The sequence below is a fragment of the Neolamprologus multifasciatus genome, chromosome 7 (assembly GCF_963576455.1).
Source record: "Neolamprologus multifasciatus chromosome 7, fNeoMul1.2, whole genome shotgun sequence".
Classification (NCBI taxonomy): domain Eukaryota; kingdom Metazoa; phylum Chordata; class Actinopteri; order Cichliformes; family Cichlidae; genus Neolamprologus; species Neolamprologus multifasciatus.
In genome coordinates, this window is record NC_140445.1 from 40,056,948 (window position 1) to 40,079,325 (window position 22,378).

A 22,378-nucleotide genomic window follows, 5' to 3' on the forward strand; every position below is an offset into this window, starting at 1 on the left:
TGTGCTGCTATAATTAGTGCCTCTGTGCTGTCTTTCAATCCAGCTTTGTTGTCTCATCCTGGACTGTGGTGTTGACACTCACCAATCTCTGGCCTTCTTCCTTCCGCTTAGCATACAGGCTCAGGGTGCTGGACTTGGGGTGAAACCCTCCATGGATGGTCAGGAGCTTCCTTGTCTTGATGTCAGTGGCTTCTATCTCCTCCTTTGGCCAGCCTATCATCTCAGGTATCAGACATAGGTATTGACAGCCTGGAGCTTGTTTTTACCGTTCAGCTGACTCCTCAGGACTTGCCTGAACCTTTGCAGGTACTTGGTGATTGCAGCTTTCCTAGCAGCCTCTTCATGGTTCCCATTTGCCTGTGGGATGCCCAGGTACTTGTAGCTGTCCTCTATGACTTCAATGTTGCCTTCTGGTTGTTTGATCCCCTCAGTTCTGACTACCTTCCCTCTCTTCATTATCATCCAACTAGACTTCTGCAGTCTGAACAACGGTGTCGTTGCTGTACATTCTGGTGGTGTGGATCAGTGAATCGATGTCTCGTTCAGTGTTGGCATACAACTTCATGTCATCCATGTAGAGGAGGCTGACAACTGCTCCAGTCCGTAGTCGGCATCCGTAGCTGGCAAGATCAGCTGGCGAAAGGGGGATTTTTATGTGTATATATATATATATATATATATATATATATATATATATATATTAAATTTTAATAATAAAAGATTCAAAGTTGTGAAAACAATACATGAAAAAGATTATATTAAAGAAGTACTTAAAAATCATTTTCATGTCTCTGACCAAAGTTCAATAATTTTTAAATTGGTTTTCTGTCATGTGGTTTTGGTCGTAGCACCAATGACAGCCTTCTGATTTCAAAGATGCTGGGTGCTCCACACAGAGCTTTATATATCAAACAGCCATACTGAGACTTTTGAAACAATCAACACTCAAAAACAATTTTCCCTGAGTTACAGAGCTACAACCAAGATGGTGTCTCGTATGTTAGTGACCAAGAGTGGAGGAACCTCCGAGCTGCTGTTAGGAACAAAGCTGTTTGAATTTCTGCAGGTTAAACGGGATGAACTCTTATCCTGAGATATTTCTCCCGCTTACAATCTTGTTCTCATTGGGGCACGATCTCCATGTTTTCCACAATCTCCATCGTTCTCCTCATCCCGGATCATAAAGCTGGACTACATGCAGGGTGCATTCAAGTCACTACTGAAATGACCAATCACAGTGCAAAGAGGTGTCCTCCAGGTTTCAGAAGTTGGGTGATGTAAAAACCCAGCGTCACTGCTCACCTCTGATCTTATCTGTGATCTGATCATATCACCCGTGATAGTATTAGTTTCAATATGGCGGACATGCGGTGTCATGGCGTTAAGCAGAAAGGAGTGTGAGGTTGTTCAAATCCTCAGCACACTGTTTTGTTTTGAATGTTTTCTTACGTCCTTGTGTATTCTACACAATTTTCCTTTAGCTCAATCGGAAGACATTAGGAACAAGGGAACACACCCCAGGTGACTCTCCCTAGTAGGGATGAGTATTGTCACAGATTTCTATAACTGGTTCAATTCTGATTCACAAGGTCCCGATTCGATTCTATTCAATTTTGACTCAGAAATATTATCATTCAGTACATAGCCATATTTTTATATTCTTGTTTAAAAACAAAGGTGAAACTTGTGATGCCTTTGTGTCAAAGTAACTGAGGATAAAACACAGGAAAGCATGAAGGAGATTTACCCGGCCTGGCTTTTTATAGCAGATAACCTTAAAAATATTCTGCAGTAGATCAAAAATTAAAGAACATGAATCAGCAGAACATTACCTGATGCTGCTGAAGAGAAGCAAAGTTACAGATGTTTCATTACAGACACAGCTAAGCATTTTGTAATTTGGCATCATTTTTTAAAGTTTTTTTAGAACAGCACAAATGGGCGACAGCACTGAACACAACTACAGACTGGTGCATAATAAGCAAGCAATAATTCAGAAAATAAAGATTTTTGATGGTAAACTGTTCTTGAAGCTCACTGAGAGAAAGAGCTGTGCAGAAAGTGTGATTTTTATGTGTCTTTACGTGTCTGCGTACATGCCGTCAGGTAAAAGATCCACGCTTTGTATTTATCTTTTGTGCAGAATTAACCATTTGGCGGATGTTGAAATCGTTTTGTGAGTTTTAATCTGAGATTCTGGCATTTCTGGCAAAATACATTTATATTTTTTAAAAAAATCGATTCAGGATTTAATGAATAGATATCACTACGATTAAATTGAATAAACCCACACCTATCTGTAAGCACCTGTTACCCTATGAACGCGCCTGGAACACCTTCAGCCAATCACAGAGCAGCAGCACACAGACTCAGCCAATCAACATTTTTAATATGTTCATCATCACCATGTCACAGACAACAACAACAACAAGTTACATGGTCACAAACAGGAAACAACAATGTGGAATTGGACAGTAGTTTCATAATAAAAGTCTTTCCACTTTCTCCAGCCAATCAGACAACAGAGCTATGGTGAAACAGCCTTTTAGCAGCTGTCACATCAGTTAGCGACTGCTGGTAAATTTACATCTGATTGGCTGGTGTTCAAAGTGGAAAGAACAGGCTTTTATTTTGCAAGATCCAGGAAACACTTAAAGAAAAACAAATTTAATTTGATATAAATATTTCGTAAACATCACCACAGTAACACCGACATTTAGACCACACCTTCACCCAGCATGGGAAAAGAGGAAGAAATGAACTTTAACTTTCAAAATAAAAGCTCTCTGAGGTTTTAACACTTTTATAGAGTTTCTGAAATCACATGCCTTATCCAAGCTAATGCTGTTAACAAAACTAATGTCCAGGTCTCCTCTGTTTGCCCCACCCCCCTCATCTTAACTGCACTTAGATAACATACTCGCCCCCTCAGCCAGCCACACGGTAGTTGGCATGAAACTCTGGCTGGATGTCACAGATGCGCCGCAGCAGCTCGGTTAGCACGGCCTCCCGGTTACTACGGTAACTGGCCTGGATACGATTCATCTTCTCCGCCGTGTCACGATCCACCTCCACGGCGCTATTACCATGGGAACCAAGAGCCTAGAGGGAGGGCGAGTTTGGGCGGAAACAGACAAACATTATATATAACTTTTATTTTGAAATAACTATTATATACACAGAGCACTTAAGTATAAAAACCAGGTTTACATTTATATAAATAAAGATTTAATAATGACTACTACTAATGATTTAATAGCAAACAATACAAAAAACGTATTTAAAAAGGAAAAAATGGAGTAGAAAAAAAAAAGCAGAATCAGTTCTCCCAGCCTAAAGGCGTTTTCAAAATGCCAGAGTTAGATTCCCTTCACTCCTCAAACTGCTCCTCACCTGTAATCGCCTCCAGATACCTGCCTTATTAAACATTATCTACCCTAATCTCCTACCCAGCTCCTGGGTGAAGCTAAGCATGAAGTTCTGTCTGAAGGCCACAAGGGGTGACAGCTCCTGTACAGGTCTGTGGAAGCAGCTGTCTGACCTCTATAAACACTGGATCACATCTGTCTTTTTGGCAGAAATGCCCATTTCAAGGCTTCAAAACGAGACTTCACAACAGCCCGGCCCATGTCTTAACTGTGCTAGCAGTACAGGAATGATATTCAATCACATATATTAAACATTCAGATTTTATTTTTTAATTATGGGCGCTTCAATATATATATATATATATATATATATATATATATATATATATATATATATATATATATATATATATATATATAAATATAAAATGTTTAAAAAATTGAAAGTGAAACAAAGAAGAAAATAAAGAAAGAAAGAAAAGTTGTTTCTGTGATTCACGCTAAATTAAAGAAGGAAAATAAATCATTCTTCAGCATGTAAACAGAGAGGAAGAGGAGGAGAAGGACTAGGGTACGTACGGCTGCCTCCTTGGTCTTGAACTCCTTCTCTCTCTGCAGGCGGTACTGTTCGATCTCAGCCTGAGCTTCTTCCTTCGCCTGCTTCAGTCGCCGATTCTTACCTGAACACGTCACAACACGAGAGAGAAACCATTTAAAGACTGGACTCAGATCAGTCCGGAGGTTTACAGGTAACGGGTGGAGGAGGGTGGAAGTTTAATGTCTGCAAATGAATTGACGCGCGGGTTATTAACACTACTGTGACTCTAGGTCACATGACCTCAGTGTTTCACCATCAGGAGACCGGAACCACACTGATCATGTGATAGAAAACTGCACAGAAACAGACACCCGCGCATGAATCATGGGCTGACCGAAAGTGAACACCCTGCAGTAACCGACCGTGTTACGGTTCTGACCCGGTCACGGAGCCGTTACATTGCCGCGAGTTTTCTCCTGACAGCGGAAACAGACCTGCTTCTACCCCGATCTGAGTCGGATCGGGCAAAGCTATAATCCCCTCCCTGACGTGCTCAGGGAGGTGCCAACAGTCTGACGGAGGACCGATCCGATGATGCTGTACCGAGTCCGGTCCGTGTCTGACGTCAGAAGAACGCGAGCAGCCAGTGAAACTCTGTAAATTCACTGAATTACAGACCGAGTTCTGCCTTACACGGTTTCTGCTCCCTGTCAAAGGTAACAGTGGCCCCGCTGCGGGCTCGGCGCCCTGAAGGCCGGACTGGTACTCACGCTTGCGGGCCTCGGCCACCTTCTCGGCCGCCCTCTTCTCGGCCTGCAGCAGCTGCTGGATGCCCTGAGACTGGCTCGCCATGCTGGGTCACTCTGCGCGGACACACGGAGCAAGGTCGACGGAGAATTTGTGCTGCTTCTACCTCCTCTGTGGCCGCAGTCAGCTGATCTCACGTCACGCTGCAGACGGTCACGTGAGGAGAGTCGGCGTCTTCTTCTTCTGTGCTCAGCATGCTGTGTATCAGCGCCCCCTGCTGGGCTGGAGGAAGGTTCTCACAGTTTCTCTCCACAGCAGCTCCATCATTAATAAACATTATTTACATTTTTAAATACTAATGTAAGTCAGATTTTTATTGATTGTTCAGATTTTTAAACCACAAAAAAGAAAAGAGAACAAAATGAGACCAACAAACACAGAACAGCTGACAGCAGCTACATGTAACAGCCTTGAGCTCAAAGATCATAAAACAGAGAAGTCCTTTTTCATCACTGCCAGAGAGAGCAAGATGAGGTAGCCATTTATTCACATCAAGAGTCACTAAAAATTAAATGACCATAAATAAAAGAGAGACTCAAAAACTGATCACATACAAGCAGGTAAGACAGGTGTGTTCACAGGTGTGAAGACTCTTCTGTGCTTCCATTAGACTTGTTCCATGAAGGCGGACAAAAGCAGGGTCAGTTCTCCCAGCCTTCAGTCAGAAAGCTTATTAAAGGCGTTTGTGAAATGCCAGAGTTAGATTTCCTTCACTCCTCAAACTGCTCCTCACCTGTAATAGCCTCCAGATACCTGCCTTAGTAAATATTATCTACCCTAATCCTTGACATTTAACCAGGAAGTGACCTGAACTTCAGAGGAAGTCAGAACCTCTGGGCAGTGGCTATGAATCGACACACCAGCACCATCTGATAAAGCTCCATCCCTAGTACTGGTAACAGAGGTGATGATGACAAACATAGAGGCAGCTCCTGGGTGAAGCTAAGCATGAAGTTCTGTCCGAAGGCCACAAGGGGTGACAGCTCCTGTACAGGTCTGTGGAAGCAGCTGTCTGACCTCTATAAACACTGGATCACATCTGTCTTTTTGGCAGAAATGCTCATTTCAAGGCTTCAAAACGAGACTTCACAACAGCCCGGCCCATGTCTTAACTGTGCTTGCTCGTGGGAAACCGACAGGAAGTGTCAGCTGCCGTGGTAACAGGAAGAGGAGGAAGCAATTCTGTACAACTAAAACACAAATGAAGCAAAAAAGTTCAAATGCAAAACCTCATTACATATTTATTTACACGCATGTTATTGTAGCATTGTTATAGTGATACTGATATCACCATTATTAATAAAGAGAGTGCCGATGTCATCAACAGCAGTAATGACATCGGCGTGTCTGTGTGCACGGCTTCAGTTTGATTAAAGCTTTATTGTTTCTGATGTGATCAGTTCTGTGAGGAGACCCTTCCTGATTTCCAGTATAAATAAAATTAAAACAGTTGTCATGGCAACATTTCGGGCTCCTGTATTTTTCAGCTTCTCTCATGCAAAGGGCGATTTCTCAGTTGGCATCACCAGACAGCCTGGACCAGGTTACTGAGCCACACATCAGGATCAGCTGTAAGTTTGTCACGGAGAAAGTACCGGAGCAGGTTTCAGTCAGATCCATCCCAAAAGGTCTTACATCAATATTTAAGTGACTTCATAAACTTTTTTTGTGGGTTAGTTTATTCAGAAGCAGGCAGTGCACCATACTGTGTTTCTTCTAGTTTAAAGAACACTTCTTTCACAATAGCCGTTTAACATAAACTTATTTTTGTAATTTTACATTTATGTTCTGCTTCTCATGTTCGTTGTGTAATGAATTATTAATCTCTGTCTCTCTTCCACAGCATGTCTTATCCCATCATCCTCCCCTCACCCCAACTGGTCGTGGCAGCTGGCTGCCCCTCCCTGAGCCTGGTTCTGTCGGAGGTTTCTTCTTGTTAAAAGTGAGTTATTCCTTCCCACTGTTGCCAAAGTGCTTGCTCATAGGGGGGCATTTGATTGTTGGGTTTTTCTCTGTATGTATTATTGTAGGGTCTACCTTACAATACAAGGCGCCTTGAGGTTGTTGTGATTTGGCGCTGTGTAAATAAAATTTAATTTAATTTATGAATTCCTCATACAGCGTGTTTTTCTTTTTTACATGCATTTGGAAATGATCAGTTTTTGGTTTCTGCTGTATTGTACTGTTGGACAGTTTTCATCTTATAATGTAATGAATATTCTTAAAAATGTGTCATATGCACCATCCATATGAACATTTTCCCAGTTGTTGATGAACAGGTCATTTTTAAAAGAACTCGTGGTTTCCTCTGGCCTTACATGTCTTAGTTCTTCCTCCGGTTGCTTTCTCTTGTAATAATTAGTGTCATCAACTGCAAACAGTGGCAGCCCCAGTGATGTCATTAATAGTGAGCTGATTATTACATTTCTCTTTCATTCCTTGTAAAAAAAAAATACAGTTATTATATATGATAAGTTATCAGTCACAGTTCTCATACTGCCAAAAACCATGTCATCTAAATTTACTTCAGATTACACCCCACAGTAATCAGATTACACTCCACAGTAAACCAGATTTTCTGACTGTCTTTTGGCCAGTCAGAGGAGTCGTGACTGTCAGTGGAGGGCTGGTCTGTATTGTTCTGTATTCTTCTGAGTGATTCTTTGTTCTGTAGTGATCATAAAGCAGTTTCTTGTTTCTCTGATTTGTTTTGGCGACAGCACCTGAGACCATTTGTGGAACTAACCTGAGGTTGGATTTGAATTTCACCTACTGTGATTTGGCCTGTTCCTGAAATTGAAGGTTGACCAATGTTTTCAATTTAGACCTTTACATTCAAATTATTTAATGTTTCCAGTATGAAGCGTGAACACAGTGAGCCACACCCACCGGAGGTCTGAGGCTGACACCCACCGCTGATGCCGTCGAGTCCAACGAGAACGACACATTCTGACTGGCTCTCCCAACACCCTGAAAAACACCAATATATTCTTTAGTTCCCTCCTTCCTTCCTTCCTCCCTCCCTCAGTTCCTTGCCTTTGGAGTTCCTTGGGCTTTGGAGCGTGATGTCACGGGAGGGCCACGCCCCCTCCCGCCATGACAGTAGGCCAGACAAAGCACACAGAAGCGTCAGCTGTGGTTCGTACGTACTGTGTTGTCGGTTGCAATGGTAGATCACACGATAGGGAAGGCAAGAAGCTGGAAAATGGGCACTCTTTTCATCGTTTCCCCTCTTGGAGGCAATGGGAGGGATCTCATGTATCCGATCATACTAAACGAAGACGTCAGGCTTGGATTGCAGCGGTCAGACGAGCGGATATCGAGTTCTCTGCCATCCCCAAACGAGAGCAATTGCCCACCTGAGAATTCATGTTGAGCGAGTAATAGGTAGTTTGCGTAACCAGTTCAAAATGCTACACACTACAATGCCAATCTGATTACTCATATCATGTGAGGGTGAAGACACAACACTGCTTGATAAGATTGTTAAGGTGTGCTGTGTTTTGGTGAATATGTGCCCCCTGGTCAAACCAGGGCCAAATGAAACTTGCTCTTGTTGAATATTCATAAAACTTCTGTGTTGCATATACAGTTCATTGTAAATAATTGTACTTTCTGTAAAGTGGTTTCAATAAAATAGAAAAAAGTATCTTTTTTGTTTTGTTTTTTTTATTCAAGATCTGTTCACATGTACTTAGCAAGTACATACACATGAAATGCAAACTATTTACATGGCAATGCACAGCTGGCATCAATCGTGAATCGTTCATCTCTTGAGCAATTTTTGGGGCAGGTGCTGAGGAGAAGTCAATGTTATGTGCAACCTCTGGCTGTATCTTGGTCATATGGTCAACGTACTCACAACGTGGAGGCTTAAAAACGGCCAAATCTTGTACCCAACCGTTTGTGAATCAGATGTGCGCCTCCAGGGATTTATACTTATGAAAATGATTTCCCCTATGCGCTGACTCCACAGACAAGGTACGCGAAGATATCGGGATAGGACAACGGCGGTAGGCTGTCTGGGTTTCCAGTCCAGTGCCTTATTTCATACGGGTCCACATTACCGATGCACGCTACTTTTCCAAGTACCGTCTCTTGGCTTCTGGGTGCAATCGGTCGCGATACAGCCCTTTGTCTTTTGCGCTGATTTTAAGCATGGTTCTGGCAGTCCTGCTTCCAACACAGTGTGTTTGTTTTGATATTTTTTTGCCTTCTGACATGGCGCCGCGATCCCACAATGCACTGCGGCGTGACGTCAACTCCAAAGCCCTATTTTAAATTTTTATTTATTTATTTATTTTATATATATATATATATATATATATATATATATATATATATATATATATATATATATATATATATATATATATATGGGGTTTTTTTTAACTTTATTTAACAAACAATGAGTATACAACATACGAACAGATGAAGTATACAAAACAACAGAACATGAACACAAAAAGCCAGGGGTAAAAGAAAAAGGTAACAATTATAAGAATACACGCAAAAATTCACATACATATATTGTTTTGAGAGCCTTTTTGTTGGTGGAGTCTGATATTGATTGAATGTACATTTCCACATCCTTAAAAAAATGACAGAAATATGGTGTTTTGTTAGTAAACTTACATTTATGGATAAAAAATGTAGCTAAAAGTATTAACAAATTTATCATAAAAAACATTTATCATTCTTCTTGGGGAACTTAAAGAAACAGAATAAAACATTTTCCCATCGTAAAGAAAACTCCCTTAAAATATGGACAATAACAAACCTGCTAAATTCCTTCCAGAATCTCTGTGTAAAAGAACAGTACCAAAAAAGATGTGTCACAGTTTCTGGATGATCCCCACAGAAAGTACAATTAGTATTTATGTCCCTTTTAAATTTTACCATGTAGTGACTGGCTGGATAACATTTATGTAGAATTTTAAATGAGACTTCTTTCACCTTATTTACAATCAAATATTTATGGGGGATCATCCAGACTGTCTTCCACTTGATATCTGGAACATATCGGTTCCAATAAGATATTATATATGGGAGAGAGACGATATCTTCTTGGAATAAACTACGTATTCTCTTATTGCTGTTACCAAGTTCCTGTGAAAAGCAGATTTTTCCTATTGGTGACTCAGCTGGATCAGGGAGAGTGACTGAGGTAGATATTGAGCTGTCAGTGTTTTTATATAACATTAAAGTACCTGAGGGTATGGCACCAAGCACCATTGAGAATTCCTGAACACTGATTGGAAAATTATATAGTGCAATAAAGTCATTGTAAGTAAGTAGTTGTCCCTCTTTATTAACCAGCTGAGCCACCAATAGGATCCCATTTGGACCCAAGTTTCCAGGAAAAGTGATTTATTTTTATATAAAATATCTCTGTTGTTCCAGATAAGGTATTTGTAAGGTGAGAAGTTGTGTTTATAAATGAGGGTCCACGCTAAGAGGACCTGCTTATGGAAGGATGAAAGCTTTACAGGGAGTTTCTCAACATTGTAATTACAATTTAAAATAAAATTAAAGCCACCAAAACGAGAGAAAATATGATATGGTATAAAGTTCCAGATAGAGGTAGGGTTTTTAAGAAAATGTTTAGCCCAATTAATTTTGAAAGTGTTATTTAAAGTAGAAAAGTCTAAGACGTTAAGCCCACCTGATTCGTACTTATTCATCACAACAGTTTTTCTAATATAATGCGTACGGTTTTTCCATATAAAATTAAAGAGCATGCGGTCAATATCTTTACTAATTTTCTTATCCAGATGTAAGGAGAGAGCAGCATATGTTAATCGGGATATCCCTTCAGCTTTAGTAATTAATACTCTACCTTTCAACGACAAGTCCCTTTGCAGCCACTGGTTGAACTTTTTTAGGGTTTTCTGTATAATTGGAGTGAAGTTTGAAGAGCATCTTGATTTTTGGTCTTTGGATATTAACAGTCCCAAGTATGTGACTTCTTGTTTAACATAAATATTACAGATAGTATTTGCAGGGCAGTCTTTAATTGCTAGTAACTCACACTTTTTTAGATTTAGGCATAAACCAGAAGCCTCAGAGAAATCCCTAATCACAGTAAGAGCTGGAGGGATTTGGTTTGCATTCTTCAAGAAGAGCGTGGTGTCATCGGCTAACTGGCTGATGACAAGCTCCTTATCAGCTATGGTGATTCCTTGTACAACACTGTTTGAAATATTAGTTGCAAGAATTTGTGTACAAAGTAAAAATAAATATGGTGAAATAGGACATCCTTGGCAAATACCACGTTTCAGGTCAAATCTCGGGGTGGAGCCGTTAATCATTTTAATAGAACTATTGCCATCTGTGCATAAGGTTTTGACAGCTTTACAGAAAAACTCTCCAAAGCCAAATTTTTCCAAAGAGTGGAAAATAAATTGATGTTCAATTGTATCAAAAGCCTTATAAAAATCCAGGAAGAGAATGAAGCTATTGTCAGGTACCAAATCAGAGTAATCAAGTAAATCCAAAACCAGTCTAATGTTAATAGAAATGTGTCTGTTTCTCATAAAGCCTGATTGTGTCTCATCGATAATTGTTTCCAAGACCTCTTTAATTCTGTTAGCAAGTATTATAGCCATAATCTTATAGTCATTATTGAGCAGGGAGATGGGTCTCCAATTATCAATAAAGAGTAAGTCTTTGTTTGGTTTTGGAATAAGTGTTATGAGACCTTGAGTAAGAGAAGGAGGGAGGGTGTTATTCTCTATACTTTCTGTAAAAACCTGCAGTAAAAATGGAGCCAGGAGATTAGAAAATGATTTATAAAACTCTGCAGTCAAACCATCTGTGCCGGGAGATTTATTGGCCTTAAGTGCAGAAATGGAATTACAAACTTCCTCCACAGTCAGAGGGCTGTCACAATAACTTCTATCTTCCACAACAATAGTCTTTAGGTTTTTAATATTATTGAAAAATCCTGTTGAGACATCCTCATTATATTTTGAGTTGTATAGTTTAGTATAGAATTCGGCACAGAAATGTGAAATTTCTCTAGGATTGTCAGAGACAATGCCATTAATATTTAGTTGATGAATAGAGTTTGTTTTCGATCTGTATTTTTCAAGCCTGAAAAAGTAAGCAGAATTTTGTTCGCCCTCCTCCAGCCACCTCTTCCTGGATCTTATGAAAGCATCCTCAGCCTTGCGTCGATATAAACCGTCCAATTTATTTTGAAGTTCTAGTAAACTTAATTTATCTTCGTCTGAAATTTCTTCTGGGGACTTCTGGTAATAAGAGGCAATTCTGCTTATTACTTCTTGTTCTTCAGCTTTCCTTAATTTAGCAATTTGACTCCCATATCTTCTCAAGAATTTGCATGCTTCACATTTAAAAAGTTCCCAATTGGTACATAAGGACTTCTCTCTGTTAGCTTTGTTCCAATAATAAACAATAAATTTATTAATCTGCATGTTAACTATTTTATCTTTTAGTAAAGAATTATTTAACTTCCAATAAGAGAATTTATGAGGTATATTATCCAATGTAAACATTTGGACGTTAATGTGAATTGCTCTATGCTCAGTGAGGGGGGTGGCAAGTATATTAACAGTAATATTATCTTTATCAATACAGTCAGAAACAAGCCAAAAGTCAATACGTGATTGCCTGGATCCTGTCTTATTGCTCCAAGTAAAGAGTCTATCATCTGCAAATTTTTCTCTCCAAATATCCACAAGATTAAATTTTCCCATAAAATTTTTTAAGTTTGCACTGTATGAAGACTGCTGCCCTGGAGGCCACCTATCAACCGTATTGTCTAAAGCGATGTTAAAGTCTCCACCAATTAAGAGGACTGAATTTGGGTATTTGGAGAGCCAGAAATTAATTCTTTCATCTAAGGAGTCAAGTAATTTATCATTTTCAGTTTTATTATTGTAACCATATATATTTACTGCAATGAAAGTACTGTTATTGTGTCTGATTATTGAGCAGAGGTAGTGTCCTAAGGTGTCACAGTCAGAGTGTAACACATCTCCAGAAAAATCATTTTTAAGCGTGGCAACTCCAGCAGAACGCTCAGAGCCATGGGACAACCAGACTTCATTACCCCATTGTGATTTCCAAAAATTTGTATCAGCAGGTGTGGAATGACTCTCTTGGAAAAAGCAAAAATCTGTTTTAAATTGTTTGGCAAACAAAAACAAAGCTTTGCGTTTACAGGTTTGTCTTAAACCCCTGGTATTAAGAGAAACAAATGAAAAAGACAAAGTTATTAGAAAAAAGAAAGAGAAAAAGTAAGTTCTAAACTTCTACAGCTAAGAATAGATCTATAGGATAAGGGGACCGGGTGCTGCACAATTTAGGTAGTAGAACAGTAAAAACCCTGAGTGACTAAGCTTATAAAAATACAGTATTTAACTATCTACTATGGTTTAAATATAGCTTTTTATAGATAAACACACTCTTCAACACAAAATAAAACTTTAACCTGAGGGTGAAAATATCAAGTTCACCATGTAAACAAGCTTACAGAAAAGTCAATTCGGAGACTGAATAAGCGTCTCTATGAAGGAGGGAAAACTTCTGATCCACTGATGGATCCTCGGCCTCCCACGAAATAAGCCGGCTTACCCTCCTTACGGGCTTTGTCTATCATCGGCCACAGTTTGTCGCGACGTTCTCTGTCCTCCCTGGACAGATCTTCAGCGAACCTCAAATGATTGTCCTGCAGGTAGGAGGATGTTTTGGCTGCTTTCCATACAGCATCTCTGTAGATTCGGGAGGTGAACTGCACGATGATGCCTCTAGGTCTGGTGCTACCTTGTCGCTTGGCTCCGAGTCGGTGTACGGTGTCGATGACGTCAGGCAGCCTATGATTTTGTTCTGGCAGAACAGACTGGCATATCACAGTCACCTTTCCCCTTACGTCTTCTTTCTCAGCCTCCTTGACTCCATGTAGTCTGAGATTCCACCTCCTGGAATATCTTTCCAACTCAGATATTCTCTGTTGGCAGTTGTCCACTCGACCTTCCTCTTTAGTTACTTTTTTTTCCAAGTCGCAAACTTTCCCCTTCATATCTTTCATTTCCGCGCACACAAAATCAATCGTCTTTTTGAGACCCTCAATCTGGAGCGTATTTTCTTTCACCATGTTCGAGTTCTCTCTCACCATGCTCTCAATGTTATCAGACCTGGTGTTTATTAGTGCCGACAGACGAGAAATTATCTGATTTATATCAGCTGGGTCAGAGTTGCTGCGTTCGTACATCACCTTCTTCGGAGCTGGCGACTTGAGAGGTGTAACAGGGAGAGGTGGGAACTCATCCATTTCTTCTTCGGCCAACGTGAGTGCCACCGTAGTAGCTGCGTAGTTATGGAAGCTATCCATTAGCACGTTGCTGGGCGTAGCACTCTCCTCGTTAGCATTCTCAGGCGCTATCTTAGACTTGGAACTTTCCAGTCCCCTTTTCGCTCCTTTCTGATTCGGCATTCTGCTGCTTCTTGCCTTATGGTTGCTGTATCTTCTCTTGTTTAGTGAATTGTTAGTGTTAGCAGCATAAAGTTGAGGTTTTACCGTTGTTCACGAACTTTCTGTGCAGAACTCGGTAGAGAGCGTCTACTCACTCCGCCATCTTGGCACGCCCCCAGTCCAAAGCCCTATTCCCTCTGTCACTACCCGATCCGTACCGGAAACCCGATCGGTACCCCGCATGCGCAAATCTTACGTCACTTCCTCTCTTTGCCAACATTGCGACATTCAGTATATTTGAATGATATGGTTAGCGCCCAGTTAGCTCCTAGCATTTCTCAACAGCTCTGCCTCCTTTTCGACTGCCCGGGACATTTAAACAATGGATAATCCGTATACAAACAAATTCATGCTTTTCTCCTCAACAGAGAGCGTTCCCCGATTGAACAAAAACGCCTAAAATAAGAAGAATGGCGCCTAATTACAGACTTAATAATATTGACTTAGCAAATGTCACGTGAAGATTCAGCAGCCAGATTAAGTGTTTACTGACAATTGACAGTGATGGCGGACATCATCATCACTATTCCAGTCAATCCTCTCCACACAGACAAGCATAAACACACTCGACTATCACTAAATCAAATTTAACACACGTTTGTAATGACGCCAATTTAGTTTACAATAGGGTTCATTATTCTAAACATTTTAACAGATACTCTGACCCTTAACTATCGTAAAACGCTACGACCAGAAGTAAACACCTTTCGCGCATGCGGTGTACCGATCGGGTTTCCGGTACGGATCGGGTAGTGACACCCTCACTTACCTTACTTCCTTATAAGGTATGTCCTCCATTTGTCTGTCAATCAAACTGGGAGGCTCCACCAACTCCTTCCTGGAGACATGGTAAGGACACACAGTATTCTGAGTGCTGGAAGTAATTGGACTACTGCAAGTTATCAGAGTACTCTGTAATGTGTAACTTACTGAATGTGTTTCCATATTTGGTTGTCAGGACTGTGGCTACAAACACAAGTGTTAGCAATAGCCTTTAGCACATGTTAGCATTGTTACCATTGTGTTTTACTTACGATTGGGTGTGGCGGCGGCGATGGTGGCAGGAAGTTGTGTCAGGACCGTGGTCACTGTGGCGACTGTTAAGTACAAATGGGGAATTATGGATACAGTTAGCTCAGTTAGCATCAGTGTTAGCCACACAAAGACGCTAAGCTAACTTTTTTTTTTTACCATTTTGGGGGTCTTCTTCGGCGCCGCTCACTATTACTTGACATCTTTTCTGATTCGCTGCCGCTGCTCGTGTTGCCACGGGAATGAGACCTGCTGGGCAGAGAGCTAATTAAATATCTTGAACGGTCAACCTGAGGGTGGGCAGACCATCATGACACACAGAGGACAAACATGAAAAAACTTTTGAATAAAATTCAGAGGGTGCATCCTCCTGAGGCCGCATTTGAAGGCCGATTACGTCACATACATTGTGATGTAGGCTATCCCAATTCAAAGACTCCTTCAAATGCGGCTGACAAATGTGTCCTCCTTTTCCTCAGATTTGAAGGATGGGTCAAGTGTATCCTTTGTGGCCTGCCATATCCCAGAATTCATAGCGCGGCACAGCCAATTCCAGTTTCCAACAATGGCGGCAGCTAGTTAGTTGTAATATTATTCTGATTACTCTTTCTGGGTCACAAAATAAACTTTTATGATACATTTCAGGCTAGAATGTAGCTGTGTAAACTTCAAATATCTGCTTAATTTATCAACACACATATATCACATATTTGCAAAAGTGCTCCGACATTTTTGGAGCCATCTGTTACCCACCAGCTCGATAGCTAACCGGGTGGTCAAGGCTCACTAGAGCTGGCGAGAACAGCGAACTCCCGGCAAATTGTTTTCAACCCCCTGCGGTCTTTGCTACTCAGGTTAAACATGATATATAAGTCACTCAGATAACTTAAAAATGTTTGGCTTTTTCCAGTGTTTTATCTGTTTATGAATAAATCAGTTTGGCTGAGATTAAAGTTATAGTTTTCACATAGCTGAATAAACATTAAACAGAAAACTGATTAAACAGAAGTGTGAGATGGTAGAAAATTTACTCCAATGCCCTGTTATATTTTACATAGCAAGGAGCAGACGGCTGACTTTATTAAACTCCACCGAGACAGCGGTGACGCAAATCTGAAGGTCTCGGTCTCGGATGCAGCTTCCGAATTTGGACACAGCTTTCATTAGAAACAAATGAAGGCATTGAAGAAATGACAGTTTCCTTACCTCCTCCTCTGCTCTCTGATTGGTCGATCTCCATCAAGACTTCTGCTCCGCCTCAAACACCAACAGGAAAATGTGTCATTTTAGTTCCCTCTTTACCTTTCCTTCCTCCCTTCCTGACTTCTTCTTTCCCGTTTTTCTTACTTCCTCCCCATTGTCCTCCCTCCCTTCTTTCCAACCTCCCATTTTTTTATACCTTTCTTTCCCTATCCCTTCCTTACTTTCTTCCTTTTTTAATTTAAGCCTTCCTTTCATCCTTCCTTCATTTCCTTTCTCCCTTCCTGCCTTACCTTTGTGGTCTTCCTGGGACTTGTTCGTCTTTGTTGGTGTTTGGACAAAACTTTGGGTTGAACAGACCACTGTTTCAAGGAAATTGGAGATTACAGTGGTAATCAGATTACATTCTGCATTAATTAAATTACATGCATCAGTAATCAGATTACACCTTGCAGAAGGTTGTTTTAAACGTACATGTTTGTGTTATTTTCCCATGGTGCACTGGGCTTAGCATGATCAGGCTTTGCCCTGCCCTCTGACCCTCTGCAAGTTCAGACACATGATATCATCAAAATACATCATTGCATGTCAGCATCACATGACATCAGCACATTCTCTCACCTCTGAACAGCAGGTAGTGCGCTGTGTTGTGTTATTAGTTCGCTACTGAAACTTGGCTTCTGATTGGCTGAAATAGAGAAGTGGGGACAGAGCTGTAGTTTATTTTATTACAGGAACAGATAGTAAAACCAAAGCATGTCTTCCTAAACACACCTTGACGCGTTGCCCTCACACACACATCAGCTGATGCCGTTTTGTTGTCAATGCCATTTTTCAACAGACGGAGAGACGGAGTTTTAGAGCAAGTGAAACTGGAAGAAAAGGATGCATCATCAGAAATGTGTGTATCTGTGTGTGTGTGTGTGTGTGTGTGTGTGTGTGTGTGTGTGTGTGTGTGTGTGTGTGTGTGTGTGTGTGTGTGTGCTTACCTATTGTGTTTCAGTTTGTGTGTTAAAAGGTTTATCTCTGACATCCTGAAAACAAAAAAAAATTGAGTTCTGCGTGAGTGCGTGTCTGTGTTTCTGTGCACGTATGTCTGTGTGAGTCTGTATGTGTATGGGTGTGTTTGTCTCTTTTTTTCTCCTCATGGATCTGTGTGATGTCACGGAGTGCAAGTATCCTTATTTTTTTGACTATTTCCAGGTTTTCTGACACATGTGAAATGGGTAAAGGCAGGCTCATGGGGTGATTTGAGAAGAGGGAAAGGTGGAGCCTACGAGAACCAGGTTTAGTTTATGGAAGCCAGATGAGGGGCAGCCAATCAGAAGAAACCAGGAGAAGCTGAAACATTTTGTTTCAGAATCAGATACAAAGTGTGCAGAGCTGAATACCTGGAGAAGGTGAGCAGATTAAATATCATCACAGAGGCCAGTGTGCATTACCTGAAGAAGGTGTGATGTTCAACGCAACACTTCCACAAATGTTTGCAGTTGCGGCGATCGGATGTTTGGAAGAAGAACGATGTCTCTGAACCCTGAAAACCATGCAGTTTCTTTTATAAATAACGTTTTTGCATTTTTAAAAAATATATTTTTTATCTAATGATCACTGTTAGCATTAGCTTAGCATTAGTCAGCCAATAGGAACTCACGTTTCTGCCTGACACTCTGAGCTCGAACTTCTCGTCTTTGAAGTGAAGTTTGATGATTCGCTGCCTGCAAAAGACAGCAGGCTGAGGGTCACATGAGGTCATATATTTCTGTTTCCTCTTGTTTTGGCCCCGCCCCCTCCTTGTTGCCCCCCTTAGCTGTTAATCCTCCTGACCATGACTCATTGTCTTCATCTCAGAGATTCCACCAGAAATGTTAACACACATTTAAACTGATCAATACGTATCATTAAATATTAACACTAATATGAACCTTCTGTTTGGGTCATATCACTGTGATGTCATCCAGGCGTTTTTAACCTACCACAGATATTTTCCCACCAGCTCTTTGTTCTTGAAGATGACCACTCCCACTGGTGTTGGACCCAGGAAGTACTCGGTGTGGTTCTCCCCCTGCACAAAATCATGGTGTCAGCACGGATTAGTGATTGATCAGCTGAAGTTCTTGTATTGATCAGTGATCAAAAGGCTTACATAGGCGGCAAACAGAGAGACGCCGTACATCTGCAGAGAGCTGCAGACAGACAGGAAGTGGCGCTGAGCCTCAGAGCAAGGGACGCCACTGCACAGCAAGAGAAAGAATCAATCGATCATTCAATCAATCAAAGTGATTTCTTTTGTTAGTGTGCAGCTCCATCTTTTGTCATGTATTGATTATTGATCATTTTTTAACATTTTTGATGGTGGCAGAACAAAATAAAATATGCGATCAGGTCATGTGATTACAGACACAAGACTTTTAACAGCACGGCATCACTTCCTGTGTACCTGAGCGTTTTGCAGATGAGTTGAACTTCCTGCGTCTCCTCAGCATCTGACTTGTTGTCCTCACTCTGGTTGCCTTGATCCGCTGAAACAAACATGGGAGATCAATAATGAACTTACTGACTGATGAAGAAGTCACGCAGATGAACAGGTGTACAGAATTATTTTGATGTCATAAGTCACACACGAGAAAAAACATATTCTGAGCAAACATTTCATTTTACTCATTTCATTTGCAAAAGTGCTCTGATGTTTTCGGAGACGTGCAGAATCAAAATCAAAGCCTTTTCTTTACACATATGCAGGTGTTAAATTCTCTAATATGTATTATATATGGTTAAAATACATCAAATGCAGTAAGTATACACGTTTCATAAAAAGTCTTTAACTTTCTTATTGGCTTTAGCCCACATAATTAAACATGATCTTGAGTTTCACACTCTTTTTATTAGAAATAATCAAATTGCTACATGCTTAAATTGACACAAAATGTCAGAAATCTTCTCTGTCAGGAACACATTTTCTATATGTATATGCAGCACAAACTTATGCACAAAGAATGTAATGTAATGCCTGTATTATCTTTTTTCGTGTGTGACTTATGATAGAAAAATAATTCCATACATTTTCTTCTCACCCTGTAGCATCAAAGCGCACAGCTGAGCTCTGAGGTGGCCGGAGCATGACAGGCGACCTCGACGTACATCCTGACAAAGTTGGAGGTAAAATTGACGCCTGACACAGGAAACACATGAGTTGCACCAAGGGTATTTAAAAAGCAGGTGAAATTATGGTGGCTTAGTCATGCCAGAGGGCCACATAAGGCCACCCATGTTGGGGAGGGGGGACCTTTAAGGGCACCCGTGGCAGATGGCCATATATGGCCACCTTTGATGAGGTGGCAGGCTTGTTGAGACCGATATGATGCGTTTAGTGTTTCATGGATTTGTTAGGATGCACTGAAACATACCGGGTTGTTTCCTCGTTCAGCTTCGATGGATCTTCAATGTAAAATTTGACTCCAAAGTAGAAAATGTACGGCGGCCCAACTGGAACAAAAAATGAGGAATGTGCTGTTTGAGAATCTGAGGATAAATCAATAAGACAGATCAGTTATGTTACTGATGAATTTCATGTTGCAGCTCACCGAGCTCTTTATGCTGTGACAGAGTCTTTGAAGGATCCAACCAGAGCTGAAAGAAACACAAACAGTAACTGCTGCTCCTGAGCGTGCTCAGTTTGGACTACTTGTTTGTGTTCTCACCGTCTGCTGCCGGTTGTCACAGAACTTTAAACCGAAGAACTGAACCTCGACCACGCCTAGCTCAACGAACACCAGCTGCAAAACGGAGGCCGCCTTCGATGATCTCTGAGGACAATACACTGTGTCACCTTCAGAGCTTTCATCACTCACAGAGACAGGATGCTGAAGAACTTATCAGATCTATCAAACCTATCAATTCAGTTCAATTCATCCATTCATTCTCTTCCACTTAGCCTTATTGGGTCATGGGGGGATGGAGCCTATGCAAGCCACTATAAGCAAGAGGTGGGGTCAAGGTCAAGTTTATTTATATAGCACCTTTCAAACAGCCGACGCTGCACAAAGTGCTTAACAATATAAAAATGGCATTAAAAAGCAACAATGTAATACAATAATAATAATATAAAACAATAATAGGACAATAAAAGAATTAAAACAATAACCACAATTATTAAAATAAGACCAGAATACTTGGGTCATAGTGTGTTAAAAGCCATGGCATAAAAATGTGTCTTTAGTACTGATTTAAATTGCTCAAGTGTTTGTGCAGATCTAATATTTAGGTGGAGACTATTCCAAAGTCTGGGACCTGCCACGGAGAAGGCTCTATCGCCACGAGATTTGAGATAAGTCCGTGGGATGGACAGCATTATTGCCAGCCTGACACAGTGCTAATTTAACACAGAGAAACAAACAACCATTCACACCTATGGGCAATTTAGATTCACCAGTTAACCTTACCCCACTAACTGCTTTTCTTTGCACTGTAGGAGGAAGCTGTAGAACCTGGAGAGAACATGCAGACTCCACACAGAAAAGCCGGCAAGGCTGAACTCAAGAGCTTCTCGCTGTCAGGCAACAGTTCTAACCATTGTTTTACCGTTCCGCCCAATCAGTTCAATGCAACAATATATAAATATATAAACCACCACAACAATATATATTGTAAGGTAAAGACCCTACAATAATACACAGCTATCAAACCTGTCAGGTTTTCTATTTTCTACTGCCACTGAAATCAAAGTTCATAACAGGAAGTTCTTAATGATGATCTTTCAAAGTCAGTCCCCTCTAACTGCATAGAGGTTTGATGGAGGCCACAGAGTGGTGACAGTCTTACTCAAAGGAGAGAGGAAACGGCCAACAGGAAGTTGGCACTGACCTTGATGCCCTGTTCGACCGTCAGTGTCAGCTTTCTGTTGTCCAATAGAAGCACTTCTCCGTAAAACTCCTCCCGGTTGCCCCGGAAACAGGTCATTGTCCTGTCATGAGCAGAGTTACAGCCTGATGAAGATAAAGGTGGCAGCTACAGAGTGATGGTGATGATGAGCATGACATCTGAAGCACCTCAGATACAAACCAAAGAATCAAACTGAGCCCTGCATGATGGGAAATAGTCACCAGCTCCTCTGCTCACCTGCTGCTGATCCTCCTCTTCCTCTCCTCCTCTGGTCCTTTGTCAAAGTCTGCTCTCCTTCTTCTCTGGTTTCTCTGGGTTTGTTGCTGTGTTACCATAGAGATAACTCCTCCCCCTCTCCTCTGATTTCCATTTTGCTTTGTGTTTCCCTTTAAAAAAAACTTCAACAAATAATTCCAAAAAGCAGGTGTGTGTACAGAATAATTTGAAACAGAACTTTATATACAATCGACACAAATTTTAAGTTTCACTGATGATCAGTTTTTATGCTCAATTTATCACAAATTTTAAAAATCACTCCAGCCTGTCTGATGCTTCTTACTGAGGCTCAGTCAGCTAATTTCCTCTGTCTGTGTGTGTGTGTGTGTGTGTGTGTGTGTGTGTGTTGCGTTCACTGCCTCATTAACCTGAGTGCAGGATTAGCAGAGGCTGAGGTGGATCCCTTGAACGCCGCGTCAACACAAAAACGACTTTTAGTGTTTAAAGTCGATCAATAAAAAAATAAGATTAAAGAACTTCTGCATTGTGATGTTTTATTAAATCAGTTTTAGTTCAATATTACTGAGGAAAGATCATTTAAAACATCGTTACTTTTTTTCACTGCTTACCCTTTTCAGGGTCGCAGGGTGCTGGAGCCTATCTCAGCTGTCTTAGGGTGAGAGTCAGGTTACACCCTGGACAGGGCTAACACAGACAACCATTGTTTCCAATTAACTTTTCCCCACTAACTACATGTCTTTGGACTGTGTCCACACAGAAAGACCCCAGCATGATGGTAGAATTGATCTCAGGACCTTCTTCCTGTGAGGCAACAGTGCT

The 22,378-nt window shown here is 40.9% G+C and overlaps 2 protein-coding genes across 2 annotated transcripts; both read right to left on the reverse strand.

Moving 5' to 3' along the window:
• Positions 1 to 2,369: 2,369 nt before the first annotated feature.
• Positions 2,370 to 4,873, reverse strand: atp6v1g1 (ATPase H+ transporting V1 subunit G1). The gene is made up of 3 exons (XM_085169213.1): positions 4,677 to 4,873; positions 3,948 to 4,048; positions 2,370 to 3,102 (listed from the first exon to the last, which is right to left on the reverse strand). Exons 1-3 carry the CDS (start codon positions 4,756 to 4,758, stop codon positions 2,929 to 2,931), a joined length of 357 nt encoding a protein of 118 aa, XP_085025339.1. The 5' UTR covers positions 4,759 to 4,873; the 3' UTR covers positions 2,370 to 2,928.
• A 116-nt stretch (positions 4,874 to 4,989) lies between these two features.
• On the reverse strand, positions 4,990 to 21,657 carry epb41l4a (erythrocyte membrane protein band 4.1 like 4A). Its single transcript, XM_085169214.1, has 23 exons — positions 21,560 to 21,657; positions 21,305 to 21,404; positions 20,143 to 20,247; positions 20,026 to 20,071; positions 19,849 to 19,927; positions 19,516 to 19,613; positions 18,882 to 18,963; positions 18,588 to 18,675; positions 18,418 to 18,506; positions 18,096 to 18,159; positions 17,887 to 17,978; positions 17,434 to 17,478; positions 17,219 to 17,316; positions 17,066 to 17,132; positions 16,919 to 16,987; positions 16,738 to 16,806; positions 16,451 to 16,501; positions 15,404 to 15,493; positions 15,247 to 15,309; positions 15,143 to 15,178; positions 14,982 to 15,050; positions 7,603 to 7,683; positions 4,990 to 5,903 (listed from the first exon to the last, which is right to left on the reverse strand). The coding sequence occupies exons 1-23, from the start codon at positions 21,655 to 21,657 to the stop codon at positions 5,822 to 5,824; spliced, it is 1,761 nt and encodes a 586-aa protein (XP_085025340.1). The 3' UTR covers positions 4,990 to 5,821.
• Positions 21,658 to 22,378: the final 721 nt, after the last annotated feature.

What these genes read in the sequence shown, in the direction of transcription:
- atp6v1g1 (XM_085169213.1), bottom strand. Translation starts at nt 4,758, where the DNA reads ATGGCGAGCCAGTCTCAGGGCATCCAGCAGCTGCTGCAGGCCGAGAAG. An exon ending in GGTGGCCGAGGCCCGCAAGC is followed by an intron (nt 4,049 to 4,676) that starts GTGAGTACCAGT and finishes TGACGTGTTCAG; the next exon opens with GTAAGAATCGGCGACTGAAG. An exon ending in TCAAGACCAAGGAGGCAGCC is followed by an intron (nt 3,103 to 3,947) that starts GTACGTACCCTA and finishes CCCTCCCTCTAG; the next exon opens with GCTCTTGGTTCCCATGGTAA.
- epb41l4a (XM_085169214.1), bottom strand. Translation starts at nt 21,657, where the DNA reads ATGGTAACACAGCAACAAACCCAGAGAAACCAGAGAAGAAGGAGAGCA. An exon ending in TCTCTCTGTTTGCCGCCTAT is followed by an intron (nt 18,507 to 18,587) that starts GTAAGCCTTTTG and finishes GATTTTGTGCAG; the next exon opens with GGGGAGAACCACACCGAGTA. An exon ending in CAAATATGGAAACACATTCA is followed by an intron (nt 15,051 to 15,142) that starts GTAAGTTACACA and finishes CCATGTCTCCAG; the next exon opens with GAAGGAGTTGGTGGAGCCTC.